The 24,314-nt window shown below is 42.6% G+C and overlaps 1 protein-coding gene across 1 annotated transcript in view; it reads left to right on the top strand.

Moving 5' to 3' along the window:
* Nucleotides 1-643: 643 nt before the first annotated feature.
* CBLN4 (cerebellin 4 precursor) overlaps nucleotides 644-24,314 on the top strand; it is a 49,113-nt gene continuing 25,442 nt past the window's right edge. Inside the window, exons 1-2 of the mRNA XM_063959021.1 lie at nucleotides 644-1,424; nucleotides 5,253-5,369. Of these exons, the coding sequence (XP_063815091.1) occupies nucleotides 894-1,424; nucleotides 5,253-5,369 (648 nt within the window). The 5' untranslated portion in view covers nucleotides 644-893. The remainder of the gene's footprint in view (nucleotides 1,425-5,252; nucleotides 5,370-24,314) is intronic.

Raw genomic sequence — 24,314 nt, 5'->3', positions numbered from 1 at the left:
AGATTCCATATCAATTTATATCCACGGTGTACCTATAAATTACAATAAGACCATTTCATATATTCCATATATGAAGACAAAGAATCGCTCACAATGTAATTCGAGAACTGGTTGTCATTAATAAAGAATCAGGAACTTTTGTTTTGCGTATACATATGTGTTTGCATTTAAATATCCAGCAGTATATATGTCTGTGTATCTGTGTGTGTGTGTGTGATATATATATATATATATATATATATATATATAAACACAGAGTATGTGTAATATATATATATGTATATAATATATATTATTCGTTGCAAGTTATTACAGTTTTGTTACTGTATGTTCCTACTCTGTCTGTCGGTCTGCCAGCACAGCATTGAGTTACTGTATCTATCAACCTTCCAATACAGTCACGTACAGTTTTGACGGGTGTCAGGTTGAGTTATTTAATGATGCATTATGATATAGGGTGATCTCTTTCAAAATTGATGTACGACTGAACTTTTGTACAGAGAACTGTTCATGAGGCTGATTCAGAGCCGAGCTTAATTGATAAATAAGAAGGCAGTAGCCCCCACCTCCCATCTAATTACACGCAGCTAGGGCTACACCGGCTGCGATAGTTCAGCAGGCTGAGGGCTGAGCTACTTTATAATGACATAACGCTTTGGGGAATTGTGGTAGGGAAGGAGTAGGATCTGCGCGCACCCTGGCCATGAAATCAGACACAGGATCTAGGCTGCTGGCAGTAGAGAGGATCTACCTCTGTAATCAATACGGCAGCACAGCCAGACTCCAGCGCACGCACAGGATGATCTGATAGAGGGGGGAAATCATGGCCACGTCAAATCTTCTGCCTCTTCTTCACGAGCCTCCTCATTAATAATTCACTTTATTACCTTCGGATGCAGAGTTTGGGGAAAATACAGTATCAGGGAGTGTTAAATATTTTGAAAGTGGACAGGACAAAAAAGCAAAGAAGACTTTTTTTCTTGGAGAGAGGGGTCACAATTTGGGAAGGGTCACAATTTGGGAACTGTGAGGCTGCTGTTTCTTTCTACCCCCCTCTCTATTTTCCTGCACAGCTGAGAGTGGGAGAGAGGAAGAGAGAAGAGAATAACATCGGGATGATGGTGCTGAATGTACTGCGCTCCTTTAAGGAGCTGTCCGTGGTGCTGACAGCAGTAACCTGCGCTCTCTTACTCCAAGCATTACCTGCCCGGGCACAGAACGACACCGAACCTATAGTTCTGGAGGGTAAATGTCTAGTGGTGTGTGATTCTAACCCGGCTACTGACTCCAAGGGCTCCTCATCTTCACCTCTGGGGATCTCAGTAAGGGCTGCAAACTCCAAGGTTGCATTCTCAGCTGTCAGGAGTACCAACCATGAACCATCAGAGATGAGCAATAAGACAAGGATTATCTACTTTGACCAGGTAAGAGATAGCTTACTAATTATAGGTTCTAGCCATGTTGCGGTTTTTAACTTTGGTAATCCAGTTTTGGCAAATCATACATTATTATTATTATTATTATTATTATTATTATTAGCAGCATTGAGTGAAAAAATAATAGATTGCAATTGACTGTTGACATTCAACAGGTGAGCTGCCTTGGCTTTTTTATGTGAATAAATTGTAATGCCAAATGCTAACTCTCTAGTGCACTGCAGCAAGTACAGCCAGCAAGACCTTAACTCAGAGCCATATCTCCCCACCCCTCTGCACCTCAACACACCCACTGGTTCCAAATACAGCGTAACATCTGATAAATATTTTATCCACTTATTTCCTGCTTGCTGTAATTAAGCATAAGCAAACATGTAAATACATTAATGGTGTGTATATATTATGTCTATTGATACACAGTGGCTATGATACTTACTGTACCTCTGCTAACTCTGTATGCTACATAAGTCAGCAATAACACTGGAACTTCTGTGAAAGGTTATTCAATTCTAATTGTTTTGAGATTCCCATTTATCACATAGTTCCTCTTTTAGAGGTTGTTTGTACCATAACTATATTTTTATCAGAAGAATTAATGGGTTACGCTACATTAAATGGTTCAGTTTTGGAGATCATATTTTGTGCTGGTTCAACTATTCAACCAGGTAGAAAAAAATGGACTATGATGTAATACCTATTGGTGTCTACATTGATAGATTATAATAGGACTTGTTAGTATGGGTAGATATTTCTGACTTTAGTTTCAGTTACAGCTGTAAATGAGCAAGACATTTAAAAAAAAGGAAAAGGTTTTTAACATAAATTATTAATGAATCCCACACTGTCAGTGTTATTTATTTTTTAAAGTTAGTTAGTGCTGGCAAACGTTTATTAGTGAGGCACAGCAGGGTATATTTCATCCCTAGATTGCCTCTGCATGAAAAAAACCCAACACATTAGCTAATACTTTGGTATCTCAATATGTGTTTTCACTAAACAAAAAAACAACAACAACCTCTTTTATTCACTACAGGCTCCCCATTTGATGAAGTCTTTGCAATGAACACATATAACATATCTGCAGTTATTGTGCCAAAACTCTGTATGTAGTCTGGAACTGTCTGGGGACTTAAATATATCTTTCTGCTAGTCTGCTCTCTGTGTGTCTGTTTAGTCCTTCAGAAAGTACTTTCTTCAGATGTCCTGCATCTAAATTCTTCATGTCCACATTAAAATAAGTCCTTCTTTTATGTTAACCCCCAAGTCTAGACATGTTTAATTAACCCCTCTGTAAGTTGTAATAGGAATGTCTCTAGGCTTGATTTGGCATGTATTTATCATACTACTAATAAAAATGTTTGAAAGCGAAGTACTGTGTGTATTTAGATGCTCTGTTGTTGTTATTCAAGTTTAGCATGATTTATAAAATTACTTCAAATGACGTTCTATTTCCATCTGATTATAACCTGTACAAAACATAACAGGCATTCATCCATACAGTATGAAGCACCATTATATGTACACCAGAAATGTCTTGTGCTTGAAGTTTATTACTTACTGCTCTTTGGCCCAGATATAAATATATTTTATCCTAAAGTGTTTAGGAAAACATGTATTAAAGCATATGTACTCTACAGAACTGTAATTATAGTGCAGATATGTAGACATTTAAAATTGTATTTTTCTTATTTTCTTATCAAACACATCACACCTAAGACACACATTACACCTAAGACACACACATATATACATACTGCAAATACATACAGTAGATCTAGATCCAGATATTGATTTAATAAGGCTATGGTTTGATATTTACACTCGGCAATGTAATATATGAAAGATGTGTGTAGCATTTAATCAGTACATTCATTTATAGATCTACAGATGCAGTCATTGTTATACCTAAATGATTATGAGCTATATTGAGTCATTTACTCTAATTACAACAAGGCATGCTGCCTAGAAATTACTTTCAGAGATAACGATCTAGGAGACACTGAAATACAAGTTAAGAATAAGTTTGACTATGGATGTACATTTATTACATGCTTTAGGCGTACACGTAGAAGTTACTAATCTTCATTCGTACTCTCTTATTCTAATGCTTCCACTCCATGCTTGACAACATGCAGTACTTAGTGTACTTAAGGCAATTTCTGGTTTATATATATATATATATATATATATATATATATAGAGAGAGAGAGAGAGAAAGTACAGCAATGGGCATGTAATATAATATATACATGTAACGCACACACACATGTATACTATATATATAAACCTGTCCTCTGGTCTAATTCAGTAAGATTAAAGCTAAATGCTGTGCCTTATTAAAATTCACTATTTGGGGTAGTAATGAATGTAGACGTGCATGGCAGCCAAATCAGAGCGGATTTTTCACGTCTGTCTGTTTGAGATGCTTCCATGTACAGTACATTATTAAAAGAAATCAGGAATGGGGCAAGAACTTTTGCACGCTACTGTACAGGTAACGTAAAAATCTACATGTGAAATAAAAAATACCCAAATACTGTACTTGAGGCTTAATATCTGGTGATGGTGCATAATCTTAGTATTAGTTGCCCATTACAGGATAACCACAGGAAAACTGATAATAATGTCCCAAGGGGTTTATGTACTAAGATTTGTTGGAGAGAGATAAAGTAGACAGAGATAAAGAGATGCTACGCGGTATGCAGCAACGATATATGAGGACACATCTCTATATATTCCATTACTTATGGGTCCCTTTCTTAATATAAGTGAATGCATTTGAAATTCAGTAGTACAAATAAGACACTATTTGACATAAAGGTACCCCTATAAGAAAGTATTTTCAGGAACAGAGTTTAATAAAAATATTTATATGCAGTAATTAGGAAATACAAATATATTTAAGTAATAAATTAATTCAGAACACACTTGAAACATCCTTGCAACATGGATTGCCACTAATTTGATCAAAATAAAAATCTTATGACTAAATGACAGTTGTCAGTTATATTACATTTCTTTTTCATAATAAACCCTGAACTAGTAAAAAGATATTTAATAACTAGTCTTGTGGACTCACATTCTTCTGCTTAACTCTTCACAAGTGTGACTGACTGCTGTTTATCCTGTTGTGGGTGGGAATATGTTATAGTGTAGACTTCCCAAAAAGTTGGATTAGTCCCTAACTACCCTTTATCAGTCTGTCTGTCTGTCTGTCTGTCTGTCTATCTATCTATCTATCTATCTATCTATCTATCTATCTATCTATCTATCTATCTATCTATCTATCTATCTATCACGTATGTGGCATTAGATTTGTTTTTTTGATATCTGGAAAACTCTTAAAATACATTGACCCGTCAAGTTGAAATAAGATATTGTTTCTTTAGAAGTTGGGAAATGAATAATGTGCAATTTATTAGTATAATATGTAAAAGGTGATGTACTACATATTTTTAATGAAAGGCTTACACAGTAAATTACTTTCAATCCCTATGCTAAAATACCACCTGAAGCACTGTTGAAAATAAATTGCAAAGTCCTTTACCTGGTTAAAAGTCGGGATTGTGTTCTTAATATCTTTGGCATAAACACGTGTGACATAAAATAATGTACCTACAGTAATCTGTGAGCAGATATGGAAGGTATGAGGCATAACTTGATAGCATCTGCAAGTTAACCTTTTCTTTGACAGGTATAAGCAACATGTTGAAGGCTAATTTGCTACTAGCTCTGCAGAGTGAAATTAAATTATACAAACAGATTGAGTTGGTGGCAGAGAAAATCTTAATAATCTTTTATGCCTTTGTGTTCTAGATCTTAGTAAATGTGGGAAACTTTTTTACGCTGGAATCGGTCTTTGTGGCCCCAAGAAAAGGAATTTACAGCTTCAACTTTCATGTTATAAAAGTTTATCAAAGCCAAACAATACAGGTATGTATTCATGCTAACTTAATATAGGCTTAACAGTATTTTTATAAGTAATCTCTTCAAAATCAACATCTTTTGTTTATGTGATGTAAATCGGTTGACAGATGGGTATTACAGTTATGCCAGGGCCCATTTACAATGAGCATTAGATATTTATTGTTTAAACGTGATGTCCATACTGCAATGCACAACTCATACAGTGTCCTTTTATTCATATTAATGAGAACATTGCAGCTCCCATAGACCATATAACATGCTGATTGCTCATTTGGTTTGCTATTTGTTTTTATCATGAATTGAAAAGAGTGTTGTGACACTTTACATTCTCATCTGTGGTTTATGACACTAAACCAAAGATATGTGGTCAGCACATATATTATTATTATTATTATTATTATTATTATATCAAATACAATGGGGTGTAGAGCACTTCTAGTGTCTACAACTCCCTTGAGCATTTACATTTACTCCTAGGTTTACTTTATATAGTGAAAATATATGTTGCGCCAGTTGTAAGGAAATGAAAAGAGGATAAGCAACAGCAGTGGTGTGTATTTAACAGATTTGGGCATCTCAGGACTAGATGTGATTGTTTATTGTGAGCATTACACAAAATCTGGAGGGCCGCATGTTGAGCACCCCTGCATTACATGATCAGCTTGCATAAATTACTGGGTTCCCCTTTTTACCTTGATATGACTCATTGAAGCCAAGCCTCTGGAGTATAATATATATTGCAATTTGGCCAGGAATATCAGGGCCTAATTCAGATCTGATTGCTGGGCTGCGTTTGTGTTGTCCTGCGATCAGATAGTCGCTGCCTACAGGGGGAGTGTAAATTCACCGTGCAAGTGTGCGATCGCATGTGTAGCTGAGCTGCAAAAAAACACTTTGTGCAGTCTGTGAGCAACCCAGGACTTACTCCTCCAGTCAATGAGAATGGGCTGACCGGGACCAGAGCTGATCTCAGACACCCTCCCTGAAAACGCTTGGGAACACCTGCGTTTTTCTGGAGACTTCCAGTAAGCACTCAGTTGCCAACCACAAATGACCTCTTCTTGTCAATCTCCTTGCGAACGGCCGTGCGATCAGATTTTTCTCACCATCCCATCGCTGACCGGCAATGCTCATTGTTGTTGTACGAGGCATGTGTGCATTGCATGCATGCTTAGTTAGGATCTGATCGCCCGCTGTGCGAAAACGCACAGCAGCGATCAGATCTGAATTGGGACCCCAGTCGTCTTTTAATTGAATCTGCATCCACCCTTTTCCCAGAAATTTGCCCATAACACTGTGGGGGATATCTATCAAATTTGTTGAGAGATAAAGTGAAGAAGAATAGAAAATCCAACCAATAAACTTCTAACCATCATTTCACAGGCTGTGTTTGAAAAATTACAGCTAGGAGCTTTAGTGGGTACCAGGGGCGTAACTATGCCAGTCGGGACCCCATAGCATTATTCCATGCACCCGCCCGCTACCGCTGCACGTGCCCCCCCTTGGTGGATTTCTCAAAGATCCCCTTTCTTGCAGCACTCACCACTGGGGCCCCATTTGTTTTTAAACTTGTCAGCAGTGTGCTGCAGCACTGCCCCCTTATCCGCTCTCCCGGCTGGCCCAGCACCGTCTCGTGCCTCCTCACAGATGCTGTGAGGAGACATGGCCATGGTCCAGGAATGTCCCTGCAAACTCAGCCATGTCTCCTCCCAGTATTAGTTAGTACTCAGGAGAGGAGAAGACGGTGGCCGGGTGAGCACGTGTGGCTGCAGAACAGCAGCACATTTGAAGGTAAAAGCTGCCAGAGCCGGGGCTCACTCAGCAACTAGGTGCAGGGGAAGGCTCGGCCCCCAGAGACAACTCGGGCCCCATAGCAGCCGCATCCCCTGCACCTTTGGTAGCTACGCCCTTGGTGGGTACATTGGGCCTGATTCAGTGGTGAATAAGCATTGTTGCTCCATCTTTGAAAACAGCAGTGATGCTAAAATATACAAGTGCAGCATCGGATCACCATTGCAACCATCGTTCATGATGGTCACAGCCCTCAGCCATCTGAGTAAGCCTCATCTTACTCATACTGGCTGCTGGAACTGCTCTGACGGTGGCCAGGAAATCTGCATGCAAAGATGTAAAGCCTGGTCTCGGCAGATCTACAAAAAAGGGGCGGCATGCCTCCATTTGGACAAGGTTCCCGGTTGCCGCCACCACTCTACCCCACAAACACTATAGCATGTCAATCGGCTAAGGGGCGACCACAAGCAATCACATAGAACTCATTCTGCACATGCGTCAGGTTTACAGTATGTACATACTAAATAAGTCCCTTAATCTCTCTCCACTTTATATCTCTCCAAGGTTTGATGGATTTCCCTGGGTGTCCTATAAGCAAATTGTCTGCTCAGATATTTTGAATTGAGCTGGTTATCCCCAGCCCTCTTTATCTTCCTTTCAGTCACATATTGTCTTATTTGACTAGACAATTTAAATTAAAAAACTATTGGAGCATTAAATGTCCATTATTTATGTGATCAGAATTTATAAGACACAGAGCCTCATAGTTTGCGTAAAACTATATCATGGCATATGTCATTTTGAAACTGAGATCTAGGACAAACTCATTTAAGAAAGTTAGGTATATAATGTATTCTTATCACTTTCAAAAGCAGATGTTTCAGGTGCAATGCACTTGTCATGTTAACATAGCATAGACTTTGGCTGGGGAATGAAGCATCAACCACCAGATCTGTTGAAACAGGAAACTCCGTAAAACCAATATTGAGAGTTTTTCTGCAGACAAACGATAAACTGAGTTTGATAAAACTGAGACTTACCCCTAGTGTTAGTGCATGTATTACAAGTGTTACAATTTCTGGGGTGAATCACTGTTGTGAGAATCTGGTCACTCAGTTCACTTGGAACCAGTGATATCACAGAGGTATAAGGAACTGGCTGGTTAGGTTGCATTCTCAGAGGGGTGTGCAATAAGTTTCTGGATGTGTAGTGCAAAGATAGAGTAGACACAATCTGTCTGGTTGTGAACTGTAATCTCTGACTTAAGTTCTTATGAAATGTCAAGGCACAGAACTGTATGTAAGCAGCACTGCACACTATAAAAGTCAGTATGTTCACTTACTTCACAAACTCGTTATGGAGCTCAACAGAGACCACTGGAGAGTTGTGATCTTCTATAACTACAAGAATGGTCTGCGACAGCAGGAGAGTTTTGACTAGCTGCAATCAGTTTTTGGGGAGGAAGCACCATCCCAAACAACTGTGTTCAAGTGATTTGCAGAATTTTGGCAAGGGAAACTGTCACTGGAAGACAAGGAGCAATGTGGCTGACCTCTGTCCGCCATCTCTGAAAACAATTGCTGCCATGCAAGTCATATTTGAGATGGATGAAAGGATGACTCTGGCACAGTTAGAGAAGTAGTATGGCTTCTCATCAGGATCTATCCGCTTGATACAGCACAAAAAGCTTGACCTTAACAAGGTTTCTGAACGCTGGGTGACCCATCAGTTGACTCGAGAGCAGAAGGAGGCTTGGGTGACTTGGTACCGCAGCATGCTGGCCAAGTTTCATGGCGGTCTCTCAAACTATCTCTGGGAGATCATCATTGGCATTGAAACCTTGATCTACAGTTTTGACTCCAAGACCAAACAACAATCAGCCCAATGGACCCACCCCCATTGGAGATGCACCACAAAGATCTGACATGAGAACAGGTTGATCAAGCAGAAGGTGGCTGTTTTTAGGCCAAGACTGGTCATGTAGCTATGCCCCATCACAAGGGACTGGTACATCAACTAGTTCCTGCCATAAGTGTTAGAAACCACTTCCAGGCACCATCCAATAATTCACGCTCATGGTGCCCTCCTCCATCATGACAATGCACCTGCCCAAAGATCTAGGAAGGTAATGGATTTTCTGACCCACAAACGCATCCTGTATGGTCATCCACCGTACAGTCCAGACCTGGCCTCCTGCAACTTCTCTGTGTTCCCACAAATCAAGTGCAAGATGCGTGGGATTCATTTTGAGTCACTGGAATCTGCAGTTGAGACCTTCATCCAGCTTGTAGAAGACATATCTGCTTTGGACTGGTCCAGATGTTTCACCAAATGGATTGAGCACATGCAACTTTGCATAGACTCCTCTGGCAATTTTGTTGAAAAAATGTAATGTTCACTTTGTTTCTAAACATAATACGTTGTGCATCAGGAAGCATATTGCACAAACCTTGTTTTCCCTTTGTTTAAAACATGTGCATTTAAAAGCATTGTGTGCCTACTGTTTAGGATTCAGTAAAATATTTAAGTAGACTTCAGGAAAGTGTTCTGGGGGGCCTCTGCTCCATAAAATTGATGGAGCTAATTAGTTAATTTCAACAAGAATAGGGAAATGATGTGCATAGAATTTATTTAATTTTAAGAAAAAATAATGCACTGCTCTATGTGTGCATGCAGCATTCATTTTTTTGTGATGAATAATCCATGTTTACATGTTCAGGTTAATCCTTTCACTGCCATCCTGAAGGGAATCATATCTGTCCGGTCCACTTATCAGAGGACTTTATTTTAAATCAGAGGTTCCCAAAGGCGGTACTCAAGGCACCCCAACAGTCCAGGATTTAGGTATATCCATGGCTCAGCACAGATGTTTAAATCAAATTGACTGAGGTGCTAATTAAGTCACCTGTGGCCAAGCATGGATACATTTAAAACCTGGACTGTTGGTGTGCCTTGAGGGTTGCGTTTGGGAACCTCTGTTTTAAATAATATAATGGGTGCCAGCAGTGGGTATTTTGTTCTCAGCCACAATCAATGACTGCAGTTAAGCAAATCAATCAGTTAGAAAAAAAAACAACTGACATTCAGGTAGGTGATTGGACATTATGCAACATACACCAGGGAAGACATGTAATAGCATTAACTGTCAGATGTTTGAAAGAGGTAATCATTTAAAGAGCAAAATCAACCTGGTTTCACCTTTTAAATGATTGCCCCTTTTAATACAGTCTCTCTTTTACAGTTATGCTTTAGTATAGGCCATGTATGTACAACAAATATCTAATAAATAAACTTATAAAAAATGTATGTGGTATCCTTTTAAAATTGACACATTTTAAAAAAAATATTTGGGATTAAATTAATTGTGTGAATGAAGCTGAAAGAAGTATGTACATTATATTATTATTCGTTTTTTTGCCATTTATCTCTGAATAATACTCAGACATTCTAGTTAAATTAAATTTACTTTACTATAATAAAATATAATAAAATACAAACTTTGTCCTGTTTTAAAATATATAAATATTGGTTGCATAAAATAAGAATTAGTTTCGTTATGGATGAAATTCACGCAAAGCAGAAGTGTCAAAAATGATTAGCACAAAGTAAGTAAGGACCTTAAATGTAAAAAAATACATATATAAATGCATACATAATATTGAATTCTCACACTGAATGAAAGCCTCAGTACCTTTTCATGCAGAACCCACTCAAATTCAGTGGCCTTGACATCAACACAGTGTTTTGTGCAAAAGAAGGAATTGCTATTGAAATACAGTAATATTCTATGAAAACGTCTATGGCGCTCTATATAGACTCATCCCAGGTGTTGAGCAGTCATTGACAATTGTCATTCAGTTAAACTCTAGGGGTCATTTATGTAAAATGCAGAAACATAACATACAAATGTGCCTATTGTGTATGCTCCTATTCTGTATTTTTGATGTACATCCCTGCATTCTATATAACTATTTGATGGAATGGGGGCTCCCTCAGGAATATGCCACTGGTAAAATGTCACCTCAATATCCTGCCTACTTCAAACTAAGTAAATAACATATTTACCTTTGATCCAAAAAAGCATTTTGTCATTGCATTAATATGTTATCAGACTATTATTATTATTATTATTATTATTATAATTATTACATTTAATTTATAAGGCACCACAAGTGTTTACACTACAGTTCTCAGTACACAATACAGCTGAGAAGTAAGGAAGCAAAGGAGTATTTGGCAGCAGTTGGAAGAAATAAACAGTAATGAGCAAGAGGAGTTGCAGGTATAGATACTGTAGTTGCTAAGTAGGAGTGAGCTGTAATTGAAGTGCAAGAGAAGATGGTTATGAGAACAGGGGGGAAGCGGTACCCTGCTCCAAGGAGCTTACAGTCTAGTGGAAGGGGGAGACAGACAGGTGGCATGAGGGGTGAGCAAGTGAAAGGTGGCCTGATGGCACGAAGTAAGCACAGCATAGATGGCCAAGGCATGAGGTTGGGAGAGTGGCCTCGAAACTAGGTTATGCGGAAGGGTATGCTTTGATGAACAGGTTGGTTTACAGTGCCAGTTTGAAGCAGAGCGGGCAACAGCTTGGATTCATGTATGGTATGCAGTACCCAGGGAGGAGAGGAGAGGCGATGGTTATTGGCTGACCGGAGAGGACAGGAGGGAGATGAGGTTGGAGCTGTAGGGAGCAGTGTAGTTAGAGAGGGCCTTGTATATGAGGGTGAGGAGTTTGAAGAGGATTTTGTGGAGTAAGGGGATTTCTACCTATCTACAAATGGAGCATGGAGCTCTTGAGCTGCATAAGCATGAGCCTGGATAACTCCTACTCATCAAAATCCTCAGTGTGCAATTGTAACTGACTTTTATCCTAGTGCACAAGAAATGCCTCCTAACAAATGTGTATACACTCATGTTCAAAGTTGGTGAAGAACAGACTGGTCTCTTCTCTGAATATGAGCTGTACATATATTGTGGTACTTTACATGCAATTGGCACTTTATGCACAGCTATATGGCATTTTCATTTTATGTTTATTTATTGTGATAGAATAAACCTTTAATTTATGTCTTCAATTAGAAGTTAGACCATCTTCACTAATATTTTATAATTGAGGTTAATTCTTTACTGTATATGTGTCTAAAGTTTAAACCTAGAACTTTTGAGGTATAGCTATACTGTACCTGCTGTATATTGGTTACCTTTTTTTTGTCCACATGTCCTACGGTTCTCACTGGGCAATGCCAATTTTTACACCATTCTTAGTATATGCTCATAGTCAAGTCTGCACTGTTGCACTTACATGAACCTGTCCCATTCCTCCCCCATTTCGCCTCTCATGCTGTAAGTGTAGATATATTTGGAATGTGCTTGACTCATTTATGTAAACTGGCATGCGTTCAACTCTGCATCAATCCCATAGTGCCAATCTATATTTCTATAAGTAGGCAACATATAGGCTAATTCCGTTGGACCAAACGTCAGCCTTCCAGCTATTTAGAACATAAAATAAGTAGAGATGAGCAGGTTCGGATCCCTGAGATCTGAACCCTACCGAACCTCCCTACCCGAGTCCGGATCTGAGTTAGGCTCGAGTTTTCCCGCCTGACTCAGAAACCAGAACAAGGCAAAACATCATCATCCCGCTGTCGGATTCTCGTGGGGTTTGGATTCCATATAAGGACCAGCGCGTCGCCATAATTTTCACTCCAGTCTCGGAGAGACATTTAGAATGAAATTGGCTCATCGGGGAAATGCATTTCTGAATTCTTAGACAACCCCCCTGGGTGCACCATTGCTAACCCTATTCTAACTCTATTGCTAAGCCTAATTATAGCCTATCCTTAGACCTAATATCTTATGTCAACATTTTGGTTGTCAACATTCTGCCATTGTCAACATTATGTCAGTGTTGACATTATGAATGTTGACATGTTTTATGTCAGCATTTTGAACATGTCAACATTCAATTCATGTCACCATTAGGCTGTCAACATTCTGAATGTCAACTTTATGGCTGCATACCTACCTACATGTATGTGCAGCAAAATTAATCTCATGTAGTTAGTGGTTATTTCCCAACTCACATTACCATGTAGAATTTTATTCTTACTGCCTCTGGCGTATGATTGAGGGGCATAATTCATATCTGATCGCAGCAGCAAATTTGTTAGCTAATGGGCAAAACCATGTGCACTGCAGGGGGGGGGGCAGATATAACATGTGCAGAGAGTTAGATTTGGGTGTGGTGTGTTCAAACTGAAATCTAAATTAGAGATAAGTGGGCTCAGTTCTCAGAGAACCAAACCCTACCAGACTTCACGCTCCGAGCCCAGATCCGAGTCAGGCTCGGGTTTTCCCGCCTGACGTGGAATCCAGAACGAGGCAAAACGTCATCATCCCGCCGTCGGATTCTCGCTGGGTTTGGATTCCACATAAGGAGCCAGCCGCGCGTCGCCGCCATTTTCACTCCGGCATTGGAGAGTGTACAGAGAGGATGTGTCTCCGTTCTCTCAGTGTCCTCAGTGTCCGTGTTGGGATCCGGTCTAAAGATCGACACTGTCTAGGTCGACAATGTTTAGGTCGACAACTATAGGTCAAAAGTCACTAGGTCGACAGTGTCTGAAGGGCGACAGGGTTTCTAGGTCGACAGGTCAAAAGGTCGACATGAGTTGTTCATGTTTTTTTCTTTTTTGAACTTTTTCATACTTAACGATCCACGTGGACTATGATTTGAACGGTAATCTGTGCTGAGCAAATCGGTAGCGGAGCAAGGCACCTTTCCCGAAGCTCGCTCGCCATGCGAGGGGACACGGTGCACTAATTGGGCTTCCCGGTCACTGTACGGAGAAAACAACACCAAAAAAAACATGAAAAACTCATGTCGACCTTTTGTCCTGTCGACCTAGCACATGTCGACCTAGAAACCCCGTTGACCTTCAGACCCTATTGACCTAGTGACTGTCAAACTATAGTGGTCGACCTAAACATTGTCGACCTAGACACTGTCGATTTGATGATCCACACCCTCCGTGTCTTGTGCTGCATCTGTCCAGTCACAGTGGTTGTGTCCTCTGGTGCCATACGTCCAGTGCTGCTGTATAGGGTGCCGTGTTGTGGTGAATCAGTTCAGTGGTGGTGTATTGTGCTGCATCAGTCCAGTCATAGTGGTATTCTCTGCTGCCATATGCTTTATTTTACCTAAGTTGCACTCCCTCCAGTATGTACTCCGAAAAAGTGTTTAGTGCAGCCGGTAACCTTGTCAGCGATCGGCGTAGGAGGTTACTTCCACAAAATGTGGAGAAGATGATGTTCATCAAAATGAATTATAAATTCCTCCGGGAAGACCTTTACCAGCAATTGTCTCCGAAAAGTTCACAGGGACATGTGATGGTGGATTCCAGTGGGGACGAATTAATACTCTGTGAGGAGGGGGATGTACACAGTGAAAGGGGTGAGGAATCGGACGATGAGGAGGAGGTGGACATCTTGCCTCTGTAGAGCCAGTTTGTGCAAGGAGAGATTGATTGCTTCTTTTTTGGTGGGGACCCAAACAAACCAGTCATTTCAGCCACAGTCGTGTGGCAGACCCTGTCGCTGAAATGATTGGTTTGTTAAAGTGTGCATGTCCTGTTTATACAAAATAAGGGTGGGTGGGAGGGCCCAAGGACAATTCCATCTTGCACCTCTTTTTCTTCTTATCATCATGTGCTGTTTGGGGACTATTTTTTTAAAGTGCCATCCTGCCTGACACTTCCGTATATGTCCAGTGGTACTGACGTATAATTCCAGTGATACTGCCGTATATGTCCAGTGGTACTGCCATATAATTCCAGTGATATTGCCGTATAATTCCAGTGATATTGCTGTATAATTCCAATGAGAATTGTTTGTGTCGCTTGGCTTAGTCATACAGCTACCTTACTGCACCTCTTCTACATCTTTGCATGAGGTGCTGTTTGGGTCCTTTTTTTATATCTGCCTTCCTGTCTGCCACTGCAGTGCCACTCCTAGATGGGCCAATTGTTTGTGTCGCTTGGCTTAGTCATACAGCTACCTCATTGCACCTCTTCTACTTCTTTGCATGAGGTGCTGTCTTTTTTTTTTTATATCTGCCCTCCTGTCTGACACTGCAGTGCCACTACTAGATGGGCCAGGTGTTTGTGTTGTCCACTTGTGTCGCTTAGCTTAGTCATCCAGCCACCTTGGCACAACCTTTTGGCCTAAAAACAATATTGTGAGGTGTTCAGTGTTCCGAATAGACTGGAAATGAGTGGAAATTAATGTTATTGAGGTTAATAATACCGTAGGATCAAAATTACCCCCAAATTCTGTGATTTTAGTTGTTTTTATGTTTTTTTCAAAAATCATCCAGATCCAAAACCAAAACACGAAAGGGTGGTTTTGGCAAAACCAAGCGAAGACCAAAACACGAAAGTGGAATTAGAATCAAAACCAGAACACAAAACACGAAAAATGCCAGCCGCACATCTCTAGTAAAAATAAAGCAGTCAGTATTAGCCCTGCACAGAAACAAAATAACAACCCAAATCTAACTCTCTATGCATATGTTATATCTAGAGATGAGCGGGTTCGGTTCTCAGAGAACCGAACCCCCTCGAACTTTGGCTTCCGAGTCCGGATCCGAGCCAGGATCGGATCTTCCCTCTTGACTCGGAAAACCGAACTTGGCAAAACGTCATCATCCCGCTGTCGGATTCTCGCGGGATTTGGATTCCATATAAGGAGCCGCGCGTCGCGGACATTTTCACTCCAGTCTCGGAGAGTGAGAGGACGTGTACTATTCAGTGTGCTCAGTCTCTGTTTAATCGGGCGGGAAAGTAGGTTGACAAGTGTTGTGCTGCTCAGTCCAGTCTATATAGCCTGTGTAGCTGTAAAGTGGTGCTGTGTTGTGCAGACCAGTCCAGTGTAGTCAGTGTATTGTGCTGTATCAGTCCAGGCAGATATATCCAGTGTAGCTGTAAAGTGGTGCTGTGTTGTGCAGACCTGTCCAGTGTAGTCAGTGTATTGTGCTGTATCAGTCCAGACAGATATATCCAGTGTAGCTGTAAAGTGGTGCTGTGTTGTGCAGACCAGTCCAGTGTAGTCAGTGTATTGTGCTGTATCAGTCCAGCCATTCACAGTGTTGGTGTTCTCTGCTGCCATATATCAGTAATTCCAGTATATATATTAGTAATTACAGTGACGATATATGCTGCTGCTATACATATCCACTGCTGCAGTATAACAACCTGTTGGGCTGCATCAGAGCAGTGGTAGTGTCCTGTGTCATCAGTAATTCCTGTGACGATATACACTGCTGCTATATATATCCACTGCTGCAGTATAACAAATTACTTACAATTATATTATTATTAAAAAGCTGTTGGGCTGCATCAGACCAGTGGTAGTGTGTGTCCTGTGTCATCAGTAATTCCAGTGACGATATATACGCTGCTGCTATATATTTCCACTGCTGCAGTATAACTAATTACTTACAATTATATTATTAATAAAAAGCTGTTGGACTGCATCTGACCAGTGGTGGTAGTGTCCTGTGTCATCAGTAATCCCAGTGACGATATACACTGCTGCTATATATATCCACTGCTGCAGTAAAACAAATTACTTACAATTATATTATTATTATTAAAAAGCTGTTGGGCTACATCAGACCAGTGGTAGTGTGTGTCCTGTGTCATCAGTAATTCCAGTCATTCCTGTGACGCATATTGTCTCATAACTCCCAAAAAAACAATGGAGAACAAAAATTTTGAGGAGAAAATAGGGAAGCACTTCCTCCTAGTGCTGAAGCTGCTGTCACTAGCCATGACATAGACGATGAAATACCATCAACGTCGTCTGCCAACGCCGATGCCCAATGTGATAGTAGAGGGCATGTAAAATCCAAAAAGCCAAAGTTCAGTAAAAAGAACCAAATAAAGAAATTTAAATTGTCTGAGGAGAAACGTAAACTTGCCAATATGCCATTTACGACACGGAGTGGCAAGGAACGGCTGAGGCCCTGGCCTATGTTCATGGCTAGTGGTTCAGCTTCACATGACGATGGAAGCCCTCATCCTCCCGCTAGAAAAATTAAAAGAGTTAAGCTGGAAAAAGCACAGAAGAGAACTGTGTGCTCTGAGATGGTATCACAAATCCCCAAGGAGAGTCCAATTGTGTCGGCGGTTGCGATGCCTGACCTTCCCAACACTGGACAGAAAGAGGTGGCTCCTTCCACCATTTGCATGCCCCCTGCAAGTGCTGGAAGGAGCACCCACAGTTCAGTTCCTGATATTCAAATATAAGATGTAACTGTTGAAGTACACCAGGATGAGGATATGGGTGTTGCTGGCACTGAGGAAGCTGACGATGAGAATTCTGATGGTGATGTGGTTTGTTTAAGTCAGGCACTGGGGGAGACACCTGTTGTCCTTGGGACGAAGAAGCCCATTGTGATGCCTGGGCAAACTACCAAAAAAGCCACCTCTTCGGTGTGGAATTATTTCTCCTCAAATCCGGACAACAGGTGTCAAGCCATCTGTTGCCTCTGTCAATCTGTAATAAGTAGGGGTAAGGATGTTAACCACCTAGGAACATCCTCCCTTATACGTCACCTGCTGCGCATTCATCTGAAGTCCCTGTCAAGTTCAGAAACTTTGGGTAAGAGCGTAAGCAGTCCACTGACACCTAAATCCCTTCTTCCTCCTGTACCCAAGCTCCTGCAAGCCACACCACCAACTCCCTCAACGACAACTTCCTCAGGAACGTCCGTAGTCCTGCAGGCCGTGTCACTGTCAAGACTGAGGAGTCCTCTCCTAACCGGGGTTCCTCCGTAGGATTCTCGAGTGATACGCCTGCTGTTGGTGTCGCTGCTGTTGTTGCTGCTGGGAATTGATCGTCATCCCAGAGGGGAAGTCGGAAGACCACTTGTACTACTTCCAGTAAGCAATTGACGGTCCAACAGTCCTTTGTGAGGAAGATGAAATATGACAGCAGTCATCCTTTTGCAAAGAAGATAACTGAGGCCTTGACAGCTATGTTGGTGTTAGAGGTGCGTCCGGTATCCACCATTAGTTCAGAGAAGGTAATTCCAAGTTGATCGCAGCAGGAATTTTTTTAGCAGTTGGGCAAAACCATGTGCACTGCAGGGGAGGCAGATATAACATGTACAGAGAGAGTTAGATTTGGGTGGGGTGTGTTCAATCTGCAATCTAATTTGCAGTGTAAAAATAAAGCAGCCAGTATTTACCCTGCACAGAAACACTATAACCCACCCAAATCTAACTCTTTCTGCACATATTATATCTGCTTCCCCTGCAGTGCACATGGTTTTGCCCAATTGCTAAAAAAATTCCTGCTGCGATCAACTTGGAATTACCCCCAGAGTCACTTAAAGATTTGTTTGAGGTACTGTGTCCCCGGTATCAATTCCCATCTAGATTCCACTTCTCTAGGCAGGCGATACCGAGAATATACACAGACGTCAGAAAAAGAGTCACCAGTGTCCTAAAAAATGCAGTTGTATCCACTGTCCACTTAACCACAGACATATGGACAACTGGAACAGGGCAGACTAAGGACTATATGACTGTAACAGCCCACTGGGTAGATGTATGGCCTCCCACAGTGGCACCAATAGCAGCATCTTGCAAACGCCAACTTATTCCTAGGCAGGCTACGCTATCACCGCTTTCCATAAGAGGCACACAGTTGACAACCTTTTATGGAAACTGAGGAACATCATCACAGAATGGCTTACTTTAATTGGACTCACCTGGGGATTTGTGATATCGGACAACGCCACCAATATTGTGCGTGTATTACAACTGGGCAAATTCCAGCACATCCCATGTTTTGCACATACAATTAATTTGGTGGTTCAGAATTTTTTTAAAAATGAGAGGGGTGTGCAGGAGATGCTGTCAGTGGCCAGAAAAATTGCGGCCCACCTTCAGCATTCTTCTGCTGCGTGCCGAAGACTGGAGAACCAGCAAACACTCCTGAACCTGACCCACCATCAACTAAAGCAAGAGGTGGTAACGAGGTGGAATTCAACACTCTATATGCTTCAGAGGATGGAGGAGCAGCAAAAGGCAATTCAAGCCTATACATCCACCTACGATATAGGCAAAGGAGGGGTAATGCACCTGACTCAAGCACAGTGGAGAATTATTTCCATCTTGTGTAAGGTTCTCCATCCCTTCAAACTTGCCACACGTGAAGTCAGTTCAGACACTGCCAGCTTGAGTCAGATCATTCCCCTCATCAGGCTTTTGCAGAAGCATCTGGAGAAATTGAAGGAGGAGCTAAGACAGAGCGATTCCGCAAAGTATGTGGGACTTCTGTATGGAGCCCTTCATTCGCTTTGCCAGGATTCAAGGGTGGTCAACCTGTTGAAATCAGAGCACTACATTTTGCCCACTGTGCTCGATCCTAGGTTTAAAGCCTACGTTGTATCTATCTTTCCAGCAGACACAAGTGTGCAGAGGTGCAAAAACCTGCTGGTTAGTAAATTGTCAACTCATTCGGAATGTGACCCGTCAACAGCTCCTCCTTCAATTTCTCCCGCCACTGGGGCTGCAAGGAAAGGGTTAACATTTCCTAGCCCACCTGCTGGCGGTGATGCAGGGCAGTCAGGAGCTAAAGCTGACATCTGGTCCGGACTGAAGGACCTGCCAATGATTACTGACATGTCTACAGTCACTGCATATGATTCTGTCACCATTGAAAGAATGGTGGAGGATTATATGAGTGACAGCATCCAAGTAGGCATGTCAGACTTGCAAGAAAAAGAGGCAATTTGGAGGCCCTTGCACAAACAGGCTTTATTTTACCTATTTGCCCCCCCTCCAGTGTGTACTCCGAAAGAGTGTTTAGTGCAGCCGGTAACCTTGTCAGCGATCGGCGTAGGAGGTTACTTCCAGAAAATGTGGAGAAGATGATGTTCATCAAAATGAATTATAAAGTCTTCCGGGAAGACCTTTGCCAGCAATTGCCTCCAGAACGTACACAGGAACCTGTGATGTTGGATTCCAGTGAGGACAAATTAATACTCAGTGAGGAGGATGTACATGGTGAAAGGGGTGAGGAATCGGAGGATGATGATGAGGTCGACATCTTGCCTCTGTAGAGCCAGTTTGTGCAAGGAGAGATTGCTTCTTTTTTGGTGGGGGCCCAAACAAACCAGTCATTTCAGCCACAGTTGTGTGGCAGACCCTGTCGCTGAAATGATTGGTTAGTTAAAGTGTGCATGTCCTGTTTATACAACATAAGGGTGGGTGGGAGGGCCCAAGGACAATTCCATCTTGCACCTCTTTTTCTTCTTTGCATCATGTGCTGTTAGTGGACTAGTTTTTTTTTGTGCCATCCTGTCTGTAACTGCAGTGCCACTCCAAGATGTGCCAGGTGTTTGTGCCACACACTTGTGTCGTTTAGCTTGGCCATCCAGCTACCTAATTGCACCTCTTTTTCTTCTTTGAATCATGTGCTGTTTAGGGCCTTTTTTTTATATCTGCTCTCCTGTTTGCCACTGCAGTGCCACGCCTAGATGGGCCTAATTGTTTGTGTTGCTTGGCTTAGTCATACAACTCCCTCATTGCAATTCTTTTTCTTCTTTGCATTATGTGCTGTTTGGGGACTAGTTTTTGAATAGTGCCATCCTGTCTGTAACTGCAGTGCCACTCCTAGATGGGCCAGGTGTTTGTGCCGCACACTTGTGTCGCTTAGCTTAGTCATACAGCCACCTCGGTGCAACTTTTAGGCCTAATTTATTGTTATTGAGGTTAATAATACTGTAGGAGCAAAAGCACCCCCAAATTCTGTGATTTTAGCTGTTTTTATGTTTTTCCCCAAAAAATAATCCGGATCCAAAACCAAAACACGAAAGGGTGGTTTTGGCAAAACCAAGCCAAAACCAAAACACAAAAATGGAATTAGAACCAAAACACAAAAAAAGAAAAGTGCCAGCAGCACATCTCTAGTTATATCTACCGCCCCCCTGCTGTGCACATGGGGGGGTCATTCCGACCCGTTCGCATGCTGCGATTCTTCGCAGAGGTGTGAACAGGTCGGTTCTGTGCATGTGCGCCGGCCACAATGCGCATGCGCGTTGTTGCCCAATGACGGCCGTCGCTGGCCAACGACAAGAATAGCGAAGAAAGCAATCGCTGCTGTGATCGCAAGAAGAGAGACAGGCGGAAGGCGTTCCTGTGCGTCAACTGACTGTTTTCTGGGAGTGGAGCAGCAAACGCAGGCGTGTCCAGGTGTTTGGAGAGCGGATGTCTGACGTCAATTCCGGGACCTTCATCGCTAGATCCATTGCACAGGGTAAGTATGTCCAGGGCTAGTCTTGTTTCACACAAAACGTTTTTAGCATAGCAGGGCTGCACAAGCGATCGCAGCCCTGCTATACTAAAATACACTCCCCCATAGGCAGCGTCTAGTTGATCGCACGAGCTGCAAAAAGTTGCTACATGTGATAAACTCGGAATGACCCCCATGGTTTTGCCCATTAGCTAACAAATTTGCTTATGCGATCAGGTCGGAATTAAGACTAGGCTCCATGTTCCTGCAGTTGCAGACACATGCAGACGCATTTGAATGATGTACAATTTGTGGGTGGTCAAGAGTCAGATCAAATAGAGAATACGAATGAGGATAATAAGCACTAGCAAACTGCTTATGATTGGCTGATAGAAACTTTCGCAGTGGATGCCGTAGGTGCTGGGATTGGAGCATGAGCAGAAGCCATGGTGCGACTATGCAAGTGCAAATCCCCGACTATTATGGACTGCAGCCCATAGAAGCCGGATTGGGCTGCTCGAAAGGCAGGGAGTAGCTACCTACAGGATGACAGCTCTCTGCTTATCTGACAGTACTGGAGGGAGGAAACACCTCTCAATGGAGCTGCACTGTGTGTCTGTGACTGACAGGTAGGACTTCCAGGGGCGGATTTGGTTTGAAAACCAGCCCGGGAAATTTCTGGTAGCAGCCATAAAGAGGGTGTGGTCTGTTCAAGAGGTGGGGTCTGTCGAGGGGGGCACGATCCCTTCTCATAGGGCCTGATTCTGAGTTGGACACAGTTGCAGCCTTCCTTTCGTCTTTTACTGCAGTTATGTCTGTGACTTTAGGCTAATGCTGCTACAATGCCCTTCCCTGATGTACATCCATGCATCCAAATATACAAGGACTGACGCCCCCTGTCAATGTCAATAAATGCTGCCGTTATGCTTTGTTAGTATTTAGATGCCACCGTCGGTCGCACCCCTGTAACCGCCTAGTAACGCCGAACACATTTCTAATACTTTCTGCGTATGTCTGAATCTGTACTGCACAACTGTACAAACATCAGTATGTATGGTACAACTCAGATGAAAACCATCACTCCACTGCATTTAACATCACCACTGGTCAGACTCCGATCAGGCCTATAATGCTGTATACTATGCCATGGTGATTCTTGTTGTAGAAAACTACAAAGGGTCAGGCATATTTACATAATGTCACTCCCCTTCTATTTGCTGATCTTACTCATTATGAAACAACATTTAGAGGTGCAATACATAGAAAATAGCAATTATCAATAAAACAACAAAACAGACATTAAATATTCTGGCTGGCAATGACAATAGCATCACTAACAGAGACACTGCTCACTGAGAGCAGCGCATCTCCACCTCACTGACAGCAGCGCATCCCCACCTCACTGACAGCAGCGCATCCCTGCCTCACTGACAGCAGCGCACCCCTGCCTCACTGACAGCAGCACATCCCCACCTCACTGACAGCAGCGCATCCCTGCCTCACTGACAGCAGCACATCACTGCCTCACTGACAGCAGCACATCACTGCCTCACTGACAGCAGCACATCCCTGCTTTAGTGACTGCAGCACATCACTGCCTCACTGACAGCAGCACATCCCTGCCTCACTGACAGCAGCACATCACTGCCTCACTGACAGCAGCACATCCCCACCTCACTGACAGCAGCACATCACTGCCTCACTGACAGCAGCACATCACTGCCTCACTGACAGCAGCACATCCCCACCTCACTGACAGCAGCACATCACTGCCTCACTGACAGCAGCACATCCCTACCTCACTGACAGCAGCACTTCCCTGCCTTACTGACAGCAGCACATCCCCGCCTCACTGACAGCAGCACATCCCCGCCTCACTGACAGCAGCACATCACCACCTCACTGACAGCGGTACTTCCTTGCCTCACTGACAGCAGCACATCCCCACCTCACTGACAGCGGCACTTCCCTGCCTCACTGACAGCGGCACTTCCCTGCCTCACTGACAGCTGCACATCAGACTGCAGCACATCCCCGCCTCACTGACAGCGGCACATCCCCGCCTCACTGACAGCAGCACATCCCCGCCTCACTGACAGCTGCAATTCCCGCCTAAGTGCATTGAATGGTTAACCAAATAGATGCCTGGCTATTGGGGTTATTCAGAGATGGATGCAGATCGCTGCATACGCAGCAAGATCTGTGTCCATCTCAGATGCTGGGGGCCAGCCAGCACAGGACAAGGCCGGCCAGCATGTGTGGCGCCACTTCACGATGCTTCCTCAATTTAATTGTGGGTGCATCGATAAAGGTTGACCCCTGCCAGCGCAGCCAATCCACCGCCATTTTATTTATTGTATCAGCTGTGCATGACGTCACCCCCATTTTGCCCGCCATGCCCCAGCAACGCTGTTACTCCACATGCCCGCCACTGTCAATCACCTTGCAGGTTCATCCTGGAAGGATGTGGCCACAAGGTGTAGGATCGCACAGTGCGCATGCGCAGACCCCAGAATGTGCGGCTGCGTCCAGTCTGAATGACCCCCTAACCTTGTCTGGATTCACCAGGAGTGCTGCACCGTTGTGTATGTGTGTGTGTGTTTTATATATATATATATATATATATAAAACAAAAAAGACAAAAGAAGAGGGGCGCTCCATAGTGCATAAAAGTTTTAATTCAAACAGACAGATAAAAGACTGTGAACTCCAGAGAGATGTGACTCGTACCAGAGAATAAAACACTGTGGGCTGGTTACCACACGACATGTAATGTTACCATCCAGGCAATACTCGTCCCGCAGTTTAACGACTCTCCAGAGCAGAACACATGAAGCTGCCAGCCGGAAAAGATGT

This window comes from Pseudophryne corroboree, chromosome 3 (assembly GCF_028390025.1).
Source record: "Pseudophryne corroboree isolate aPseCor3 chromosome 3, aPseCor3.hap2, whole genome shotgun sequence".
Lineage (NCBI taxonomy): Eukaryota > Metazoa > Chordata > Amphibia > Anura > Myobatrachidae > Pseudophryne > Pseudophryne corroboree.
The sequence above is the reverse complement of the archived record's forward strand: the minus strand, read 5'-3'. Positions and strand labels throughout refer to the sequence as shown.